At 45.0% G+C, this 20,759-nt stretch overlaps 1 protein-coding gene across 2 annotated transcripts; it reads left to right on the top strand.

Moving 5' to 3' along the window:
• Window positions 1-1,003: 1,003 nt before the first annotated feature.
• ANXA8L1 (annexin A8 like 1) lies at window positions 1,004-20,392 on the top strand. Of its 2 annotated transcripts, XM_005481264.4 has the most exons (13): window positions 1,004-4,795; window positions 4,907-4,953; window positions 7,606-7,696; window positions 7,960-8,054; window positions 9,152-9,265; window positions 10,004-10,094; window positions 10,697-10,776; window positions 11,390-11,449; window positions 11,951-12,044; window positions 13,624-13,719; window positions 13,965-14,023; window positions 14,878-15,000; window positions 16,324-20,391. In XM_005481264.4, the coding sequence occupies exons 2-13, from the start codon at window positions 4,933-4,935 to the stop codon at window positions 16,378-16,380; spliced, it is 981 nt and encodes a 326-aa protein (XP_005481321.1). In that variant the 5' UTR covers window positions 1,004-4,795; window positions 4,907-4,932; the 3' UTR covers window positions 16,381-20,391. The 2 variants fall into 2 exon arrangements, with proteins under 2 accessions (XP_005481321.1, XP_026655458.1); XM_026799657.2 differs by lacking the exons at window positions 1,004-4,795; window positions 4,907-4,953 and adding an exon at window positions 4,980-7,136 and having other exon boundaries at window positions 16,324-20,392.
• Window positions 20,393-20,759: the final 367 nt, after the last annotated feature.

Here is a 20,759-nt window from a genome sequence, read left to right as displayed (position 1 = left end):
TGACATAAATAACTGGGAGACTGCAAGCACTGAAGTGTATGTGGCTGCCTTGCTACAAATAGCTGGACTCTGACACATCCAGGGATGTGAGCAAATTTTCATTTTTTACTTTTCTCTTAGGTTGCTCTGTGTGTCTGCCTCCATCACAGGGTCATTTCAAGCAGCAGGACTGAGTTTAATTGTGTACAAACACCTGTACTTTTTCCATCAAGAAGCACACAAAAACCAATTCCCATAGAGGCAGGTAGGTACATGCACAAAATACATCACAGCCAAGCAGTCAAAGACTTGCTGGGTGCTGCCTCCCGCTCTCTGCTGGCATGTGAGCTCCTGGCACTTGTCATGTCCCCATCAGACCCAAGTAAGCTGCCTCTGACCATTCTGATTCACAGGGTGCTTTCTTTGTTGGCCTTTGGGGTTAAACAAGTACAGCAATTGTCTGTTTTGTGTGGGGAATGGTTGTTAGGGCAACTGGGAGGAATTCCTTGGCACCAACACGAGCTGAAAAAGAATGAGCAGAAAAATGCTCAGCCAGAGTCAGTGCCAGAGCAGAGGCAGGGCAAGGGCCGGTGCCTCACCCTGACTCTCCCACCTGCAGCAGAGTGTCTTGGGCAGGGAAGCTGCTGGGAAAAGCCAGATCCACACCCTTCACTAAGCTCTGTGCAGAGAGCCCACAGCACAGGCACCCCTGACACTGAGGTGCTGAGGAGAATCTACCCCTGAGTTTTTACCCTTTTGTTCCTTCTGTAACTGAACATGCCCCACAACATCCAATATGAAATTTCTCTTAAATTTCTCAAAGAAATTTTTCGAAGAAATTTCTCTTGGCTCATAGCAGCTTGCAGTACAACTTCAAAAATGAAATTGTGATAATGATTTTCAAATTGAAATAAACCAATTTTGGGGTCATTTTCACTGTGAAGCTTGGTTCAAAGGCACTGGAAGAAATGGCAGGGTGAGTAGTGAGCTGACAAGTAGTACAATTTTAGAAACTTTATTTTTACATTAGAGATGCTCTCCTTGCTCTAAACTGCTGCCTTCCCCATCTGACCCTTTTCCCCACCTAGCTGCCACCTCATTCATAAAAAGATAATAACTTTGTTTGGATAGGCTTGCTGGCAAATTTACACAGCTCTCCATTTAGAGATCTGATTTCAGGTGAGGTTATTAAGGGTGATAAACAGGAAGAAAAGGAAGAAACAGAGGCAGGGGGGTGGTAGGGGTAGGGAAATGGAGCAGCAGAAGGTAGTGCCTGCTCTCTGCTCTTGTTTACACAAGGGCTTGAAACCTGCAGGATGGAACTGCCACGGTTTCACAGTGAGTGTGAGCCTATCTGCAGGCACGGCAGCTGCTGCAGCAAGGGGGTGGGCTGTGGAAGGGAGGGCCAGGTGCTGTTAGTAATGGGCGTCAAGCTAAAAGACTTGTGTAAGGGTAGTGTTCAGATCTGGAAAGCACACGGCTATGTGAGTCTGGTCATTTCTTTTATACATGAACAAAACCAATTCTGACGTTTGAATTTCTGAACTGGGTTCTCATCAGAGCTCCAGTTCTACAGGGTTCTGCTTACAGACTGGGTTGGAGGAAGGTATCCATTTTGTAGCCTAGCAGCAGAATACCCCTCTCCTGCTTGGCTGTCTCCCTTTCCCTCAATGATATTCCACTTGATTTCCAAGTTCCTGGCTGAAAAAATCAAACAAATGCATACTTTGGGATGAAATTCCCAATGGACTGTGCTATGCTGTTTTGTTAGTCTTGATATGATTTTATTAGAAGGAAATTGCTGAGCATTTGAGAACCTGGTTTCCACAGGCTTTCATGTTCCAAAGAAGTCAGCTCTTGGCCTGAAACTTTCCAGGCATAGTGCCAGACTTCACAAGCTCATAGATGGAAAAGGGGGCTGCCTCTATACCCTAGAAGACTTTAGTCATCTAAATTAGAGCATCCTTTATGCTGCTGTCATTCAGCCTACAACAAACCTGCCTGAGATTAATGGGTAGCAAAAGCTTCTTGACGTGATGTCACTCGTGCATCTTCCCAAGGCTATTGGTATCTTTTTGTTCAAAATCCTGACTGTGATTTCTGTTCCCTTTGGGCTGGCTGAGTACATATCAGGGCAGCTCCAATGTCAGTGATTCAAGCTTGGGAAGTCCTGGGGCAGAGTCAAGAAAAGCTAAGTGTACTGGTCCCTGCTGCGTTTTGTCTAGCTGAAAAATTGGTTAGGACTAAATGGCTTAAAAATGCAAACCCACAGCTGATTATGGTGTAAGATGCTGCTCTGCTGGAGGTTGCTGCCCACTCTTGCTGGCCGTGGGTGTGTCAGCAGGTGCAGGACTCTGGAAGCCTGGAGGAGGCCGGAGGGTGAGGCCTGAGGGAGTCCCTGCACTGACACACTGTGGGTGTCTGCAGCCATGGTGTGACTGACCCACTGCCCAGGCACTCCTCCTGCAGACAGATCAGAGATGGGCTGCATTTTCTGGGGTACCACAGTGCCCTGCAGTGTAAACACACACAATGACTGTCTGAGACAAATTCTAACCACCTTAATACTCTGTTGAGCAGAGTTTCTGGACAGTCTGGTTTGTGCATGTGGGGTTCACTTCCCAAAACAGAGTAGTACCTGAAATGCAGGTGTGGCCCCTGGGCTGGGGGACAGTGCCAGGATGAGAAAGCTGAGCTTGGGAGTGCCCATGCATCATCTTCTGCCCCTTTTTTAAAGAGCTGCATGTTCCTGAGGGCAATCACTGAGCTATGTGTGAGGCCGTGCCTTGCATTGCTTGCTGGTGCTGTAACAGCTGTTGTGTCTCTGGTACACAGCAGTAAAATCCATGAACCTCAGATAAGCTCTCTCACACAGCACAAGCGCTAAGGGGGGAACAAGAACTGCAATGAAGACAAATCTATTCATGTTTACAGCTGCTCAGGATAACTATATTTGCACAATCAAAAAGGATACGGGTCTGCCCTCTGCTCCACTAGCCTGCGAGTGCTGACTGCTCTGATCTATATTAAGTCTGTGCAGTCTTGCTCTGGGTCTTGCAGCACATTTCAGGTTCTCCAGACCTTTCCTAGCCTGTCCATATTGAGTAAAATGTGGCCAGTGTTTCTATGCATTAAAATCCCCTGGTTTGTCCCTTCACAGCCTTTTTAGTTTATGATGGCCAGAATGACCCCTCAGACTTTTTCCCATTTGCTGTCTGGTTTGGTCTCTGCTGCCCTCTGTGCCCTATGGCTGCTTGCTGTAACTCTGTGATTTTCTGCCTAGAAGGGCTTCTTTGTCCTTGGAGTCCTCAAGAAAGCTGATCTCCATGGCAAGCTGACCAATTCTATCCCAACAGAGGGAAATATGTGTGTAGGCAGCAGATACTGGCATCCAGAAGAAGCAGATGCACCCTGTGAGCAAAGGCACTTTGCCACCCCAGGAGCAGGAGGGCTGAAGGACCACTCATGAGCTCTCCTTGCTCTGTGCTGTGATCAACCTGCCTCTCACATGTGAGTGGGAGCAAAGCCAGTGCAGACCCAGCAGCATGTTTGTTATACCAAGGGCAATGCCATTCCTCCTTCCCAACATGCCCTCACCATATGATGGATGTGTTGGAGGCTGGCCCAGATCATTCTCTTGGGAATAGCCAGGGCAACTTCCCAGGCCATCAGGGGCCTTGCTGAGTTAAGTGAAATAGCAGTGTGTGGGAGGGAAATAAGAGAGGCCCATAGTTTGGTGTTTACCCAGCATCCCACGTGAGCCTGTAAATGTGGAGGGCACAAAGCTCCTATATAACAAGTGTTAACATACAGCTGGTGGGAATGCTTCCAGCAGGGCAGCTTTCCACTGCAAATAAATAAATAAATGCTGGCATGGGGAGATTCTGACAACAGTCTAGACAGGAAAATATTGCTACAACCATAAGGTATTTCAGATGACTTCATAGAAACATTTCACCAAATATAAGTATGAGAAGCTGTTCAACTCAGTTCTTTTTCTTTTGAAAAAAGAGAAGTTTTGCACTCAGCTCCTAAACATTAACGTGTCACAGCAGCTACTGCAAGCCTTATGACACTTAGCTGGGGTAATCATTACTCAAACTTGTTAGCCTTAGACGTGTTGGTCCCACATTACCCTAGAGAATGTTTGTGACTCATGCTGTGGAAGTCTAGGTGTGGGATTTGGGACCTCCTAAGTGTCTGTACAATCTGATGCTTTATGGAGCTCCGCTGTAAGGTGTAGGACATGGATGATGTGGAGTTTGGCTGGGTATGTGGTTTGTTTGGTTTGGAAATTTTTTGGTTATTTGGCTTTGAGTTTTTTAAAATAAGATTTTGAAGGGAGGTAGAGGAAGGTATGCTATGTTTCTAGAGTCCTGTTTGGCAGTGTTCCACATTAGCAGAGATACAAAGAGTCTGTAATAGTGAATGGCTTGTTCAGTTATAGCTGAATTCATCTAGTCTCTTTCACGCTGAGAAATTACCTGGTTGTAATTTGTATGTTGTATCTGTGCCAGAGGCCAAAATGTTAGCAGGGAAGGACGTGTATTGGGAGAAGCAGTGGAAAAATTACAATGAGTCAACAAGGTTGAATTTAGGACTCCTCACAAGGGAAGCCTCGTTTATTAAGCAACTTGAACTCTCCCTGTGAGCTCATACGTGGAAAACAGGTTGAGCCATGTGGGAGGGTGTTGCCCAGTGGAATTTGTAGATAAGGATGCTTTATACCTGCGTGTGCCCGAGAGGCCAGTTACATTCTGCGGCTTCCAGAGGGAACGAGCCTCCAGAGGAGTACAGTTATTCCATTTTTCTTGTGGTGAGTTTATTGAAAAGAGCTTTTGTTTCTTCCTCTCCTCCCTATGCCTCCCTTCAAATCTCAGGTTCCCAAACTCTGAGGTGTGATATGTGTGGTTTTCTTCACCAACAGAGACAGGTAACACTACTGAGACCGCAATGGCATGGTGGAAGGCCTGGGTAAGTAGAGGATATACTGATACTCTGAGGGTTCTTGGCACTGTAATAAGGTAACTTATAAGTTGTATCAGGCACTGTGTGGGAATGAACAGTTTCCTTTAAAAATCAGCAAGACCTTTTTACTGTTTTCTGGCTGTAAAATAGCATTCAGCACTTCAAAAACATTGATGAAGGAGGGTGTTGATATGACTGCTGGCTGTAGGAGAAGGAGCAGATCCTATCTGTACCCTTAGCTGAGAGAGGTGCAGGGGGTGTCTGTGTCCCTGTGTTCATGGGGAGATGGTACCATGCAACAGCAAAGTTACTCAGCCGAAGCTGTGGGCTCCTGCCTGCTCCCTTGTCCTGTGGCAGTGAGTTCAGGGTGCTGGCCTGTCCCCATTTTTGGTCCCCTGTTGTGCTGGCAGGCTGTGGTCACAGAGGAAGATATGGTCAAGCCACAATGTCTATCTTGGGTGGGTTTTTAATATTGCAATAATAATGTGTCTTGAACAGCCTGTCTCTTTGCCAGGAGCCAGAAATGCTGTGTATGTTCTCTTGTAAATGCTTGTGGCTCTGAGAGTAATGTGGCAGGATGGGGAGAAGCTCATGGGCTGTGCTGAGGCAGCACCTGGGGTCTGGCTCAGACCAGGCAGCAGGTAGCCCTGGTGATGTGCCAGCTCCATCAGCCTCTGTGGGAGGCCAGGTTTACTCCCAGGTCTCAAAATATTTTTTTCCCCAGAAAGATTCAAATTGTAATCTTCCTTCTCAGTTTTCTTGGTCTCCCTATTTCCTTTGGAAGTTTGGTATAATAATATAGATGTTTTTCCTGAGCTTGGAATACCTCTCACTTATTTTTTTTTCCTTTTGGATTACCTATTCTCTCTACCTCCAAGCTGGAAATAATTTGTAAATTAGAGCAAGAAAAGAAGGAAAAAAACCCTTAAACTCCAATGATCCAGTACCAGTTGGTGTTGTAGAGGGTGGAAGCATGAGAAGAAAATGAGAGGTCCAAAGAAGGATGGGGAAAAACTTTGGTTTTCTAAACCCTTCATTTAAAAATACAGTTCAAAAGCAAAATGAATGAAAAAAATGTGAAACTTTCACAGAAAATATTGACTGAACAAAATGCAAACAGTAACCCAACCTGTCCCCAGATTCCAGCTTTTTTAAAAAAGTCTATCCTTTAGGTTTGAAAATATTTTGGTAGTAAAACTTTTATTCCTTCTTCCTTTTATTTATAGGTAAAATTTTTCACAGCATCAGCTGTAAGGTACACTGCTTCTGCTGCTTTCATGCCAATTATTTATATTTACATGAGCACAAATGCCTTGAGTAGTTTCACTTAGGGAGTTGTAGGATTAATTCAGCTGGGAAACAAGACCAAAGGGAACAGGGATTCTCTGAAAAGCTGGTGCAATTGTACTTGCGCTGCAACAGCTATGTGCGCAGAGAATGAGGTGCAGGAGTGAGTCACAAATGTGCTACTCAGCCAGGAAGGGCCGTAACTGTTTATCGGAATTCGTACCAAAAAAGATCATTGTTTAATTTGTTTCCACTGCCTCCAAATGAAAGCTCAGCTTTGTCCTCCCTCCTTCACTGAGTCACCAGGCATGGGTCCAGAATGTTTGGGGGTTTCTTCACAGGGCCCTTGCATGCAGCTGGAGAGGACTGGCCATCTTTTTCAAAGCAGACTCAGATGGATGAGTCTAACCCGCTACCCAGGGAAGCTGTGGTGGTGCTGGCCACCTTGGCAGAGGGCTAGAAAAGGAGCACTTGAAAAGCAGCTCAAATTCTTCTAAGCCAATGACAAACTGTAGGAGGTGGCAGTGCCCCCTGCTCTGTCACTGCTGTTTTCTGCAGTGGCAGCTTCTCCTCAGCCTTATACTTGCTGCTCGGTGACCATTGGGATTCAAAGCTGCATCTCTTGTGAAGTTTCCTGTTGACACCATTTGCTTCACAGCTGCTCTTTCTGCTGGGAGCAAGGTGTGGTGGTGCAGAGGTGTCTCTGTGCTGGCTGTAAAGCAAACTGGTCCAAGTCATGCTGATTGCTGAACATGCTGCCTCTCTCAATACTCCTCACTGTCACTGCTCCATGCAAAGGTGCCAGCTGTATCCACTGCTTCTCTTTCACATGGGAAGTAAGAGCAGAAGGGATTTGCATCATAGCAGGAGGCTGATGGGCAGCACTTGGTGGTCCATGTTATGTAAGTCATGTGGGACAACCCTGATGCTTCCTTCTTATCCATAATCTCTGATCTCTTTTATCTCACTGTGAAGCCATCCCCATTAAAATATTTATCAGCTCATACTGATAAATACTGATACCATTAGTTTAATATTAACCCTGCATCTAAAGGCAAATTTATGAGAATATGGTAGTTTCTGACTTAAGTATCCTTGTTTCTGGGAAGGAGAAAATTGTATTTATTACTGTAATAAAGTGATGATGACTCCTCATGCCTACCCACCCACATACTCCCCCTATTGACAGGACCAGTTTGTGATGGATATGACAATATTTTCAAGCCAGTTCCTTGACTACCAGCTTTGTTAAATTTTGCCTGTGTTCACCATGTGTAGGCTATAAATATCATTAATGTACTTTTCAAATACTTTTTCTCCAGTTGATGAAAAGCAGTGGTGGAAAGTTGTTTATTTTTCTTCTTCTTTCAGAGTGAAGCAGAGGGCAGGTCTGTGGCAGGTACTTTACATTTTAATGCTGCACCTGATGCTCAGACTCTGTACAACGCCATGAAAGGGCTGGGTGAGTTGACTCCAACCACATATGTAAATTCTATATTCTTATAATTGCTAAGTTGAAATCAATTCCTTAGAAAATTTGCATCCAGAGATATCACCTCTTTTTTACTGTGAAAAACTAATTTTAAAGTTCCCTTGGTATGTGCTTAAACTTCTACACAGAGGCAGTGAACAAGACAAAGTTGTCTGAATATTCAGATTGGGATTTTGGACCAGTCTCAGCTTATTTTGTGCACTGTATTTATGATTTATTGTTGCTTTCCACAGGGACTGATGAACAAGCTATAATTGATGTCCTAACCAAGAGGAGCAATGTGCAGCGTCAAGAGATTGCCAAATCCTTCAAAGCACAGTTTGGAAAGGTTCTTCTAAAACAATGCCTTATTCAATCACTGGTTTACTGCATGCAGGATGTAGTAAATGGGCGTACACTTCTTTCTGAAAGCATGATGCAAACTATATGCAGGTCTTCTGCAAATAAGTAGGCTAATATCTAATTATAAGGCCTGTGATTAATGTGTAAAATTAATGTTTGGCCAGGAAAAAAATGTTTTTCTCCTAAAAATTCAATTTTTTAAAAATGCATTTTGACCAGAAATACTTTCTTAAAATCAGTCTTGATTTGAAGTGAAGCTTCTTATTGATTTGAAGCTGTAACAAAAATTGATAGCCATCTAAGTGACACGTTGAGTAAAATATTGGTTTGTTTCAGGCGTTTTTAAATGTCAAAAAAGTTCAATTTAAAGACTTATTTAATTACACTTGTTTAGAAATTCTGTGGTTATCGACAACTATGTTTTCCTTTGTTTCTCTTTGTTTCTTCTTTTTAAATCTTACTTTTATTGGGAAAATCTTTTCACCAGCAGACTGTATACCTTCAGCCTTACTATGAGCCTTGCTGGAAAAGGGAGTGCCATGCAAAAGCCTAAGAAAGGGAAGCAAATATGGGGGTGGTGGGTATGGAACAATGACTAAATAAAGCCCTTGGATCCCACTAAAACAGGAAGAGTCATTCAACAGAGAGAGGAAAACCTGCACTACAGTCAGAGGGAAATTTGAAGTGTATCTTCAAGCAGACTGCAGTCCTGATTCTGCAGATGTCCTGGGTGCAAGTTTAGATGCAGTTTTGGGAATTTCTCTGTAGCTACACCCTTGCTCAGTGCAAGGCCTTCAGCTACCTGGTTCTGCTCTGTGAGTTAAGCAGGGTGGAGCAAGATTTGCTGCAGGATTAATTATTGAGAAAGCCCAAATATCAAGAAAACAGGGAATGTGTGAGCACCTAGACAAACCCCATTTTGGAGTTAGGTGCCTTTTTCAGTCTCAGGACCTTTTTTAATCAACTATCAGCAATGCTGTCATTCAGCTTCATTACTTGGGACATGGGGATGGAAGCAGCATGTGCAGCAGAATGATCCTGTGGGTCTGTTTATGTAACCATGTGATGATGCACTTTTGGCAGGATCTGATTGAAAGCCTGAAGTCTGAATTGAGTGGCAACTTTGAGAGGCTCATTGTAGCTCTCATGTACCCCCCATTCAAGTATGATGCCAAGGAGCTGTATGATGCCATGAAGGTAAGCATGTTGCATGCTGATATTTAAGTAGTAGCACAAATACAGTGCTAATTTCTTGCACTTGTGCAAGTGTTAATAACTGGACTGTTGCATGGTTAAGTTTGTTATTAGCAATAGCCTTTGAGAAATACTTAATTGTACTATTAGTGTTCTGGGGGAAAATGCTGCTTAAATATTTATGGCTATATGAAAGTTTCTGTACATATGTGACTCATAGAGCCTGGGAAGGCAACAACAAAACTGAATTCACACCCAAACCTGCTCCCCTGATGCCCAGCTGAGCCATGAGACCTTCCAGGAATCAAGGAGTGGTGGTGCAAGGGCCAGGCTGGGTTCGGCTGGAATCCTACCTATTGATAATGTATCTTTACAAATTCCAGATGCAGAGTGGTCTGTTAAAATGGTATAAAAATGGACTGACTACTGAGCACTGGTCTCCCTGCATTCCCTTAATGCTGTCTATTGTCAAAGATCTGACTCCAGAAAAGCACTGAGGAAATGTAGGGTTATATAAAATCATCCTTTACAAATTAGGCACCTTGGTAAAAGAAACAATGTGCAACCCAAACGTGTTTTGTGCCTCCAGCTTTCATCACGATGGTTTCTTACAGCTCAGCACACAGCCTGACTTTGCTGCCATCCAACTCCTCCCTTCACCATGTTTCTCTAGCAGTAAATCATTTCCATGACTAGATGCCTGTCTCCACCTTTATTTCTCCACTGTGTTTTCTATTATAGGGCGTGGGAACAAGAGAAAGTGTTATCATAGAGATCCTGGCATCTCGGACAAAAGCACAGATCAAGGAGATAATCAAGGCGTACAAAGAAGGTAAGTGCCCGGGGCTCAGATTTCTGTGGTCAGAGCTCAACAGGCAGGCGTTGCCAGCTAGCACTGTCAGCAAGAAAATGGCTTTTCTGAAAGCATTTAACTCTTGAAGCAATAAACTCTGTTTTCAGCTGGCAAACAGAACATGGCTATGCTGAGAGAATTTGAAAATCCTTTCTAGGTCTTCATCCAGCTGCAGCCAAGGGCCAGCAAGTTACAAATTTGGTTCAGTTTGGGTACAGAGTACTGTCAGAACATAGACAAAACTGTAGCTGTGTACTTGACTATTGGCTCCATTAAATAGATGGAATTTATCAAATATATATTTGTAAATATTTAATCTTGTTCATCCCTTCAGCTATACCTCTAAAATTAGCTCTGGGTTTATTGCTTGGACATCAGGGGAGCTGGTGACTCAGCTGGATGCAAATGCTGACCTGGGCATCACACAGGGTGTGAGCCGCTCTCAGACCTGTTTTTTCCCTTGATGACCCTCTTGTCCAGTGTCAGGCTATGGTGTGGGCTTGGGTTACTGGTAATATTTTTACTGTATCACCTAAATAAATAACAAACCCTTTCCTTGTCCTTCTCTTTCCCTTGGGTAGCATACGGTTCTGATCTGGAGCAAGACATAAAATCAGAAACGAGCGGCTACTTGGAGCAGATTCTGGTTTGCCTTCTTCAGGTAATGTTGAGAAGAGAAACGAGGGTATAAAGGTCTTCATATTTCTCTCTTCTTTTCTGGAGAAGACATGCAATAGGAGAGCCAGTACAGTCATGATCACCAGATAAAGTGCAGAGACAAGCATGTCACTTGGACTGGATCTGTTTCAGCTGTGATGTGACTGAAGCAGGGAAATCTCTCTCCCTCAGCAGCAGTGAGAGAGCTGAGAACTCACAGCCAGCTCTCCTGTAGAGAGACACCTCACTTTCACATCTGTGTACAGCCACTGTACTCTGCAAGGGTCTTAAAAAACAGTGCCACTCCACTAGGATTCACCACTTTTCCAGGACCTGTGCCCTCAGTGCTGAGTGCATTTACCTTACCACATTTTTGGAATTTCCTGCCTGGTAGCAGAATAACTGAGCAATTTTTTACTCTGCTTCGTATGACTGATTTCAGTACCATTCAGTGAAGGAGTTAGCACTTGTGCTGTCTGAAATATTACTGCTTGAGTACTCTGCAGGAATAGATAACTGAGAGGATAATTATCTTTGATCAGAATGAATGCTCTGATCCTTATTTATGGAAGAATCTTCATGAGACATAATTGTTACCCTTCTTTTTCTGCTCATAGGGTGAGAGGGACAATGCCACCCTCTATGTGGACACAGCCCTGGCTCTTCAGGATGCAGAGGTACTCTCAAATACCTGAAATCCCTGATATGCCTGCATTCCCACCTTCTTGAACTTCAGAGTGCTTCAGTGTTAGCAGAGAGTTGGAGTCACAATAATTTGGGGTGGGGTTATCTTTAAGTAACTTGGAGTTTTTTCAATTTTGCCTGCACTGTTGAGCTCTGCCATTCCAAAGAGGGTGGATGAGGCCTGGGCTTTGGCTCATCTGCTTTTGATATGGCTGTGGTGGAGTGGAAGAGCAGAGAAAAGGGAGGAAACCTCAAGTGTATTGCTGGCTGTTCCAGCTGCTGCAGGAGGGGTAGAAAGGATGGAGACAGTGGATGTTCCATTTGTCTGGAAGACAGAAAGGTTTTCATAACCAGCCCTTCTAGGACACTCGGGTTCACATGGTGGTTTGGGTTACTCCAAACCCCCTTACCCCAGCCATGCCTTCAGCCAAACTCTGCTCCTTTAGCAGCTGCACACACAGAACAGCTCACTAATAGCTGTGTGCTAATTCCAGGCTCTCTATGCTGCTGGAGAGAAGATTCGGGGCACTGATGAGATCCAGTTCATCACCATCCTGTGCAAAAGGAGTGCCACACACCTAATGAAAGGTATGGAGCAGAGCCCACATTGCCGTCACTACACCCCCAAGCCTCCAAAATCACAAATTTCACCCTAGACAAGAAGAGGAGAGCCTATAGATGAGAGTCATGGGGGGTCAGAAATAAGTACCTGAGCTTGTTTTCTAATCCCTGGTCACCCAGTAACCAAAAGCTGCCAGCAGATTTTGTGAAAAGTTATGAAGATTTAATTCTGCTGAAAATCAAGTGGCTTTTCCAGGGGTCCCTAAACAGTGATGATAACTGGGTGGCTGTTTTTACGAATTCAAGAAGAGAGTGACTGAGTCCTGCCCTAATTAAGTAGGAGCATGTGCTGAACACACACATCCCCTTGGATGTGGGTTCCTCTGGGGGGAAAAATATCACTGAAGAAGTAGCTGGTTACTCGGTGCTGGAGAATCACAGGGTGCAGCCTGCATTTCTGCCCCAAGTCCTTTTGAGGGCATCGGAGGCTGCTGGCAGGGAGGACACAAGCCCTGCTCCAGCTGAGACCTCAGCTCCACACTGTCCATGCAGCAGAGACCAAACCGTGTCTTCTCAATGCTTTTCAGGCATAACAGATTTTGTTATGTTGGCTGAATCTAAACATATCAAGTACTGTGTGAATCAGGTGGACCTAAAACTGATAAATTTAGCCGAAGATAAACTCGATATGCCTGAGCTTTTTCTAAGCTGAGGTCTCTTCAGCTGTTTCTATGCCCTGGAAGCCAGCTCCCCCTTGTGTTTCAAATTCAATCTCTCAAGGTCACTTAAAAAATAAACAAAAATAGGTGGCCTCTCTAGTATTTGTCTGTATCTGTCTTTAAGAATTGAATTTAATCTTGTTGTGATAATGCAACCAGTCTTTTGAACCTACTGTGGCACTAAGCAATTTCTTCTGTACCTATTTGTCATTAAGATCTCGGTGTAATTATTGCAGTTTTTAAAATTTGTTTTTAATAGAAAGAGTAGTTTGAGTTGAGAAGTTTGTATCCATCTGTCTATTCTGTATTCCATTTCCCCAAAGTGTCTTGAGTGTTGATGATATCAAGTGCTGAGCAAAGTTTCTTTAAGATGTCTATTGCATTACACAGCAGTTTTCCTTCTTTGTTAGTCCTAGAAAGCTAGGAGTAAAAACAGATATTAGTGTTTCTGAGCCTTGGAGTATCTAAAGCAAGTATAAGGCAAGCAATGACCCTGTTGCTGAGTGTTTGTTACTGTAGGAACTCAAATATCTTGGAATCTTCGCCTGTATTTTACTCATCTTTTCTCAGTTGTTTTTATTTTAAATTGTGGTTGAAATAATAAGTTTCCCCAAATGGTTTTGTCATAATTTTAAAGTCCATTGGCTGTGAACTGCACAGGGAATTAAGAATCATGAATGCTTTGGCTTTTTGTGAATGTTAACATCCATCTTTGTGGCTGATTACTGATGTTGACTAAAACCTCCTGAAGCTGGTGCAAATGTGGCCATTGCTTTTGCAGGATCTGTGTGTTTATATTGCCACACAAGTAATGCCTGTAAATATTATACACAAGAGGCCTTGAGGGTTGCTTGGTAAAATGTATAAGTTCTTTGTGTTTCAAACAGTGTTTGAAGAATACCAGAAGCTGGCTGGTAAGAGCATAGAAGACTCTATCAAGAGTGAAACTCGTGGTTCACTTGAGGATGCCATGCTCGCTATTGGTAAGTGGTGACCTTTCCCTTTGCTCTGTCAGAGTCTGCTGCCTTATATTCTGCAGTAGTTGACTTATATTAGATGGATCTGCTTTATAAAGGTGTCTGGTATGAAGTAAGGGGTACCTCCTGGACGAGATAAACTCAGATTCCAGGAGCACAGTGAATTCATGGGAAGTATGAAGGATCTCAGTCACCTCCTGCCCTGGGCTGGAAATACCATTGATTCTTACTGAGCTTTTTTGTATGCCTAGTGAAATGCACCAGGAACATCCGTTGCTACTTTGCAGAGAGGCTGTACAATGCTTTAAAGGTAAGACTCTCCATTGCAACACACTGGTTTTTCATACAGACTTAACTTGTAACTTGACTTCCACCTATTCAAACTAGAAGAGCCAAGGTTTTGGTGAAATTCAGCAAGTTTAGTGCAATTGTTGCAAGATATTCTGCGAGTAATAGCAGAATCCTTTCAAACACCTTGAGTAGAACAGTACCCTTTAAACTCAAGATAATAAGGGAGTCTGGCTTTTCTGGCTTAAGAGTCTGCAGGGAGCCCAGCCCCACTTTCTGGAACACAGACAAAAGAGTCTTCTCTGGGAGGTTGTTTATGGTGAAGACTTGCCTTCCATTTAAATAAACTGGAACACAGTATCTTCTTTTTAGGAAGCAATTCTCTCAATGGCAGTATAAAATGAGATTTTCAAATGGGGACACATAAGGTATTTGCAGACTGTGTCCCTGTAATACTTAACTGGTATGTACAAGACGTCAGCTCTCCAAACCTTTTGGAAAGCTGAGATTACAGTTTTGTTATCCATGTAATTTTAATTTTCCTGTGAGTGATTAAACAATAAAACCAAATCAGTGGGTGATTCTGCAGAGGGACAGTCTGTATTCAGTGCCAGCTCCCACCTCTGTAGCATGTTTGCTTTTGCATTTGACATGTGCAAAACTTGTGCACACCTCCATGGTGGGTTTGTGGTGCTGGCAGTGGCCCTTGGGGGGGGTGAAGGGGTGGGCCCTCCAGAAAGAGATGCAGATGTTCCACAGGAGAGGAGAGGTGCCAAGGGGTGTTTGAAAGCTGACTCCTCCTGCCCTGGACTAGTTTGCATGGTTTATCCCTTGAACAGCCCGTAGCATCACAGACTGCTGTATCTGTTCTTCCAGGGGGCTGGCACCGATGATGGGACTCTGATAAGGGTGCTTGTTTCTCGAAGTGAAGTTGACCTAAATCTTATCAAGCCTGAATTCCAGCGCATTGCAGGAAAGCCTCTCTCCACTATGATTTCGGTAAGCAGAATCTTGGTATGATGTTCTCAGCCATTGCATGTATTGCTAACCTTTCCATCACTGTGGGATGCTTCCATGGTTGTTTGCAGTAACAATTTCATTTCTGCTATGGTTATGTCTCTCCTTCACAAGGCCTGTTAAAAGCCATGTCCTTGAGAGACACCTGTGTCTGAAAGGTGAGTCAGACTGTATGCTCTCTGTAAGGACTTGGACAAAGCAAACCCAAGGAGACACTGCACTAGGATTTTCATGGACCAGTCTCTGTATCCATGCACTGCATGACATTCTAGATGAATCTAAATTAAATTAATCATTTCGTTATACCTATCCCACACTGCTGTGTCATTTTCTCCTCTCTCTCTCTGCCATCCTTAACTATCTCAAGCCAGTGCCATTCATATGTGTCAAAATAATGCTGGGGTATTTTGTTCTTTTTCCTGTTGTCTGAGGTTTTTTTGCTGCCTTAATCCAGGTGAAAGCCTGGTCTACACTGTGATGAGATAGGTTCAGAAACTGAACCTTGTCAACGCTTATTGTAGCATTTGAGTTTCAGCTCTGAGTGAATGTGCCTCCCCTGTTAGTGCTGAAATGCTGTTTTTACCATTTGTCCCAAGGACTTTGGGGCATTCCTTTGCCCCTGTGCAAATGGCACAAAAGCCCTGTCCTCAGCAGTCCCTATGGGAAGTCTGGGTCTGTAATGAAGGGCCCTTCTTATAATTGACACTGTCAGTGTCCGTCATGTTGATTAATGATCAGCCTTCAAGGGTCTGTACAGAGTATTCATTCCTTCTGAGAAGTGGAACTAGATTTACACCTGTCACCACAAAACATTCAAAGGGAGAAAATTTTCTTTACCTACTGAATATTTTGTATAGTTCTTCTAGACCAAAATGACCACATTTGTGGCTTTTTTAAAAATGCCATGTATCAGGGCTAACTATATAACAGCCTTTTCCCTTCCTGTAGGGAAGAGGTGCTACATAAACACCCAGGGACAAAAAATCTGAACACAACATATTTGCTTGCTGTCATTTGTGCTGACTTTGTGCTGCTCTGTGGGACAGAACCTTGATCAATTGCTCACCTGCATTCCAAAGGAAAAATTTGGCTTGATGAATGTTATTTCAGGTGGTAGCTACAAGCCCCATTTCTCTGTTCACTTTTGATGGTGTGTCAGCTGGCAGCAACTCTGCTGAGGTCTGCCTTGCTCTTTCCAAAGTCCTTTTCCTGTGTGGGCACATTCCACAGACTGACACTGTCAGCACTTGGAGCATGCAGAGGAACTTCCCTACTCACCTACATTTTAATGTTCTCTCCTGTCAGGAGGATACCAGCGGCGATTACAAGACAGCCTTGATGAATCTCTGTGGCAGTGACTGACAGACTCTAGGAGGAAGATGCTGAAAAGGATACAGAGAGAAGATTAACAGTGAACAAGGCTCTGAAAATGTACTTGTAGAAAATCTTTCCATTGATCCAAGTGGGGGTGAAAAGAAGATCAAATTAATGGCTGAGATTTCCAAAGCTCTCTGAGGGATATGGATGCCCATTACACACTGAATGTTATCCACTTCCCAAGCACAGGGGGGAATGTTAATTTCTTGTTTCCATTTTCTTCTTTGAAGTTTTCCTTGTATTTTAACCCATGGTGAAGGATGGCACTTGACATGGAATTAAAGGTTCTTTTAAATCCTCTATAGCTCTTTCACAAGCCTGAACAACCCTACAAAGCTTGGGATGCCCTGAAGCCATGCTGATTTCACCAGGACCAGCTGGTAGAGCAGGGCTCTTGGATGCTTGAAGGATGGATCTGGAAGAAGTCCCAGATATTAATGAGGATTTAGGACACGGGTCAAAACAGAGAACTTAGTGCCAGAGGCAGTAGTTTAGCGGCCTTATCTAGATAACTTCACAGGGAGCTCCCCAAGGAGCAGGGAATGGCAGAGCCAAGTTGGCTGCTGCAAGCATGTGAAAGTTGAAGGCTGTGTGCCTAATTTCCTTCTTGCTTGTCTGTTGGGGAAGAGCAGCAAGTTCAGGTCCCCACGTCAATGTCAGACCAATCAAAACTGGCGTGGATGATTTGGTTTTGGTGCATACAGGGTACCCTGACCATGGGAGCAGACCTGTTTCTGCTTCTAGTGTCACAGCAGCTTCTCAGCAGTCAGTGGACTCCCTCCAAAATTGCGTCCAACCCCCATGACTGCACCACCAGGGGCCTGAGTGAAGCCCCAGATGTGGACAGTGATGCAGAGAGAACAGTCTGAGAAGTTCGGGTCTGCCTTGACCACTGGTTCTCCACGCCTTAAACGAATCCTTTAAATGTGTAGTTACAAAAAGGCTTTCAGTAAATGTTCTCAGTAAAGGAGCTTTTCTAATCCAGTGGGTGAACTTTTTGGCTGAGGAGTGCTCCCTCCCTCGCACTGCTGAGATTATCAGGAGTCAGTGCCATGCGATTGGAAGTTCAAAAGGTCTTGGTGAGTCCAGGTCACAGACTAGAGTCCTGGGTCAGGGTATCAACACACCTCAAGTGGACACAGAGAGGAGGAGGTTTCAGTCCTCGCCCCTTTAAGTGATTGTCTTTTCAGTGATACCCCGGTTTCTTGCCTGGTCTCTGGCTGAGCATCAAGGTGGGGGCTTCTTCTCCCAGTTTTTGAGGTACATGGGCCAGCTGTGGGCACCAAGGGACGGGGACTCGCATGTCCCTTCTGCTGTTCCCACTTGTTTTTTTGCAGTCGCTTGTTCTAATTGACAGCGATGATGGGGTGTCAGTTTGGGGGTTTCGCTTTGGTTTGGGGTTTTTGAGCCTGTTGGGGCTTGCGAGTGTCGGCGGGAGCTGCGGCCGCGGTGAAAGCCGCGCTTACACCCCCATCTGCTGGGGACCGCCTGCGCAAACCCCGCGGCGGCACCACCGGGCTCCCTGTCATCCCGGGGTACTCCGGGGTTTCCCAAGTATCCCGGGGCAGCCCGGGCATCCCGGGGCACCCTGGGCATCCCGGGACTTTCCGAGCATCCCAGGGCACTCCGAGCATTCCAGGGTACTCCGAGCATCCCAGGGCACCCCGAGCATCCCGGGAACGGCCTCCGGGGAGCCAGGAGGAGCGGGCGGGATTTGCCCCTGTCCCGTTCTGCAGAGCCGGACCCGCAGGGCTGCGGTCCCTGTCCCTTGCAGCCACTCCGGGGCTCTCAGCGGGCAGCCCTCGGCACGGGCTCTGCAGCGAGGCACTGCTCCGGCCAGAGCCGTGCCAGGAGGTTTTACTGAAGGCATGACCCATTCTGGTGTGTTTGGGGTATTAACTTGGAAAGCCCAGATGGGACCTTGTGCCTGCCTGAGCAGGAAACAGGAGTGACTTTCCCTGCGGCACCCACAACATCTCTGTTTCCTGGAGCTGGACAGGCAGCAAGTGAAAAGCAATCCCAGCTTTGAGGGACCTAAACTCTGACTAGGAAAGCCTAATGAAAGCTCAGCTCTTGAAGCGTGTTTTAGTTCAGAGTTGTGTGATGATTTCACTCAAACGTTTGTGTTTATATTGCCCCAGAGCTCCCGTTGTTGTTAGTGTTAGCACGCTACTCAGGTCAGAGGTTGGCTTTTCTTCTTGGCCTGTGCTTAGCACAGTGGGTGTGGATTAGAGCTGTTTCACTGTGATTGTGATCCCAATTTATTAATAACAGCCTGGGAGATGTAAAGTGAGTTGCCAGAATGCTCACAGGAGATCAGTAGTAAAGCTGGAAAGAGGAACAAGCAGGGGAAGCTGATTCTATCACTGTAATTGCTGGGAAACAAAACAATTGTAAAACATCAATGAAGATTTAATTACATATTGATTGCTGCTAAAATGTTCCCCGGGTGAACAGGTGCTTTAATAAATCAGGATCAATTCCTAAGCTGTTCTAACCAGTCTTTTCTAAGTGCAAATATTGACTTAGGGCCTTTCTATTCATTCACCGTTTTATTAACATGATTTTATTGCACAAAAACCAAGATAAAAGCTTGGCAAGGAAAAAGTAACAGGGGCAATGTAAAAAATGCTCAGGACTGGTGCAGGCTTTCTGCTGCCTGTTTTCAGCCTTTTTCTTCCTCCTGTGCTCCAGAAAGACCCATGTGCAGGGAGTCTCCAGGGACAGCACTAATGCCACTTTGCTGTGCTCTCCTGTGTACTCAGACAGGGGGACAGCACACAGCACACAGCAGGACTGTGCTGCAGCCTCGGGGTGTGGGTACATAGCTCAGCTCACACCCAGGTGTGCCTAGGGATGGCTGTCTCCAACTGTTAGCTCTGCTCCTGAGACCTGGAAAACTAACAGGAGTCTGTTCCAGACAGGATGCTAAAGCACATACTTCGTGTTTAACCCCTGAGAGTTTCTGTTCCAGAGAAAACTGACCTGATTTAGTCTTACTCAATTCTCCCAGAAACCCAGAGCGGATGTGACCTGAAGCCCCGGAGGCCAGCACAGGCAAGCAAAGGCCCTGCTTCTTAATAGGTGTGTCATCACTGTGACTTCCGGAGAGAAGATTGGATTGGTTTGGCTTCACTTGTATTTCTATTTTGCAACAGTTTGGAGTAATTTTTGGATTAAAAATGTTTAAGTGTTCAAACTGGGGTTAAATGAACATTGTTCCTGTCAGGAAGTGGAAGATGAGAATAGCAGATACCTTAGTCAGGCAGAGTGGGAGATCTCTTTACCATCTCCTCATGTTAAGGAAAGTGTTTCAAGGGCAGGAAATAATCTGAGAGGGATGTTCAGTCTTCCTTTTTCCCTGCGGTTTGCTCAGCAGCACACAGAGGGAGCCCTGGCTGCTGGGAGGGGCTGGGGCTGGGCCAGAGCCTTGCCTGAGGCACCGGGGCTGACTCTGGGGCATCTTCAGCCTGCCATGCCCTGCCAGCCCTTCTCTGGGAGCTGACAGTGGGGTGGCCGAAACCCAGCACAGTGTGAGGCCCGGGAAGGGAAGGTGAGCTGTGACAGCAGGGATGGTTATCAAACCATGGCTATGGTTTGTTCTGGGGTGGGCTGAAGGGAGGCTCAAGGGCAGAGCACCCTCACTGCTGGGCAGATGGGAGCCCTCCTGAATGGAAACTGCTGGTTAATTTTTATTCTTAAATTAATAAATTAATGACAAATGAGTGTTGATGTATTAATGTAAAATGCAGTTTTTAAATACTGCTTGCCACAGATATCCAGATGGGATAATGAAGTGTCCTGGTGTCATGGCTCATTGGCTGGCTATCCTGAAGCGGCCTGGTGGCCATCTGATCATAAAATATACACCTTCCTCAGGGATTACTGTGTGGAATCTCCTTTGCTGGGAAGATAGCAATCTGTAAGATGCTAAGATGGGAGTATGCCAAAGACCTGTCAGTCTTTCCTTCATCTTCTGCCCTGAGCCCAAATGCCTGAGCTGACTCCAAAGACTCTTCACTTGTTTAGTGTCTGGGGTCAGTAACTGCAGAACATCCTCATGCCTGGGATGCTGCAGCACCAAGAGATGTTTTGTTTGACACAGTGCAGCAAGCTCTTCTCCTCAGACCACATGCAAACAAGGTCACTCCAATTCCCATCTCTCTCCTCATTGCAAACATTACTGGCCTTGCAAGTAATTATTGTTCAGTCTTCTGGTGAACCCAAAGAACTCATCTCTGACATTCCAAGAAATTGCCAGTAGTTTTTGTTGTTCACTAAAAACTTTATGTTAGGCTGCAGAAAAGAATTAATAATTTGGGGTTTGTATCCGACTATCCTTTGAGAAGACAGAAGGAGCCAAT

This window comes from Zonotrichia albicollis, chromosome 7 (assembly GCF_047830755.1).
Source record: "Zonotrichia albicollis isolate bZonAlb1 chromosome 7, bZonAlb1.hap1, whole genome shotgun sequence".
In the NCBI taxonomy this organism is placed as follows: domain Eukaryota; kingdom Metazoa; phylum Chordata; class Aves; order Passeriformes; family Passerellidae; genus Zonotrichia; species Zonotrichia albicollis.
The sequence above is the reverse complement of the archived record's forward strand: the minus strand, read 5'-3'. Positions and strand labels throughout refer to the sequence as shown.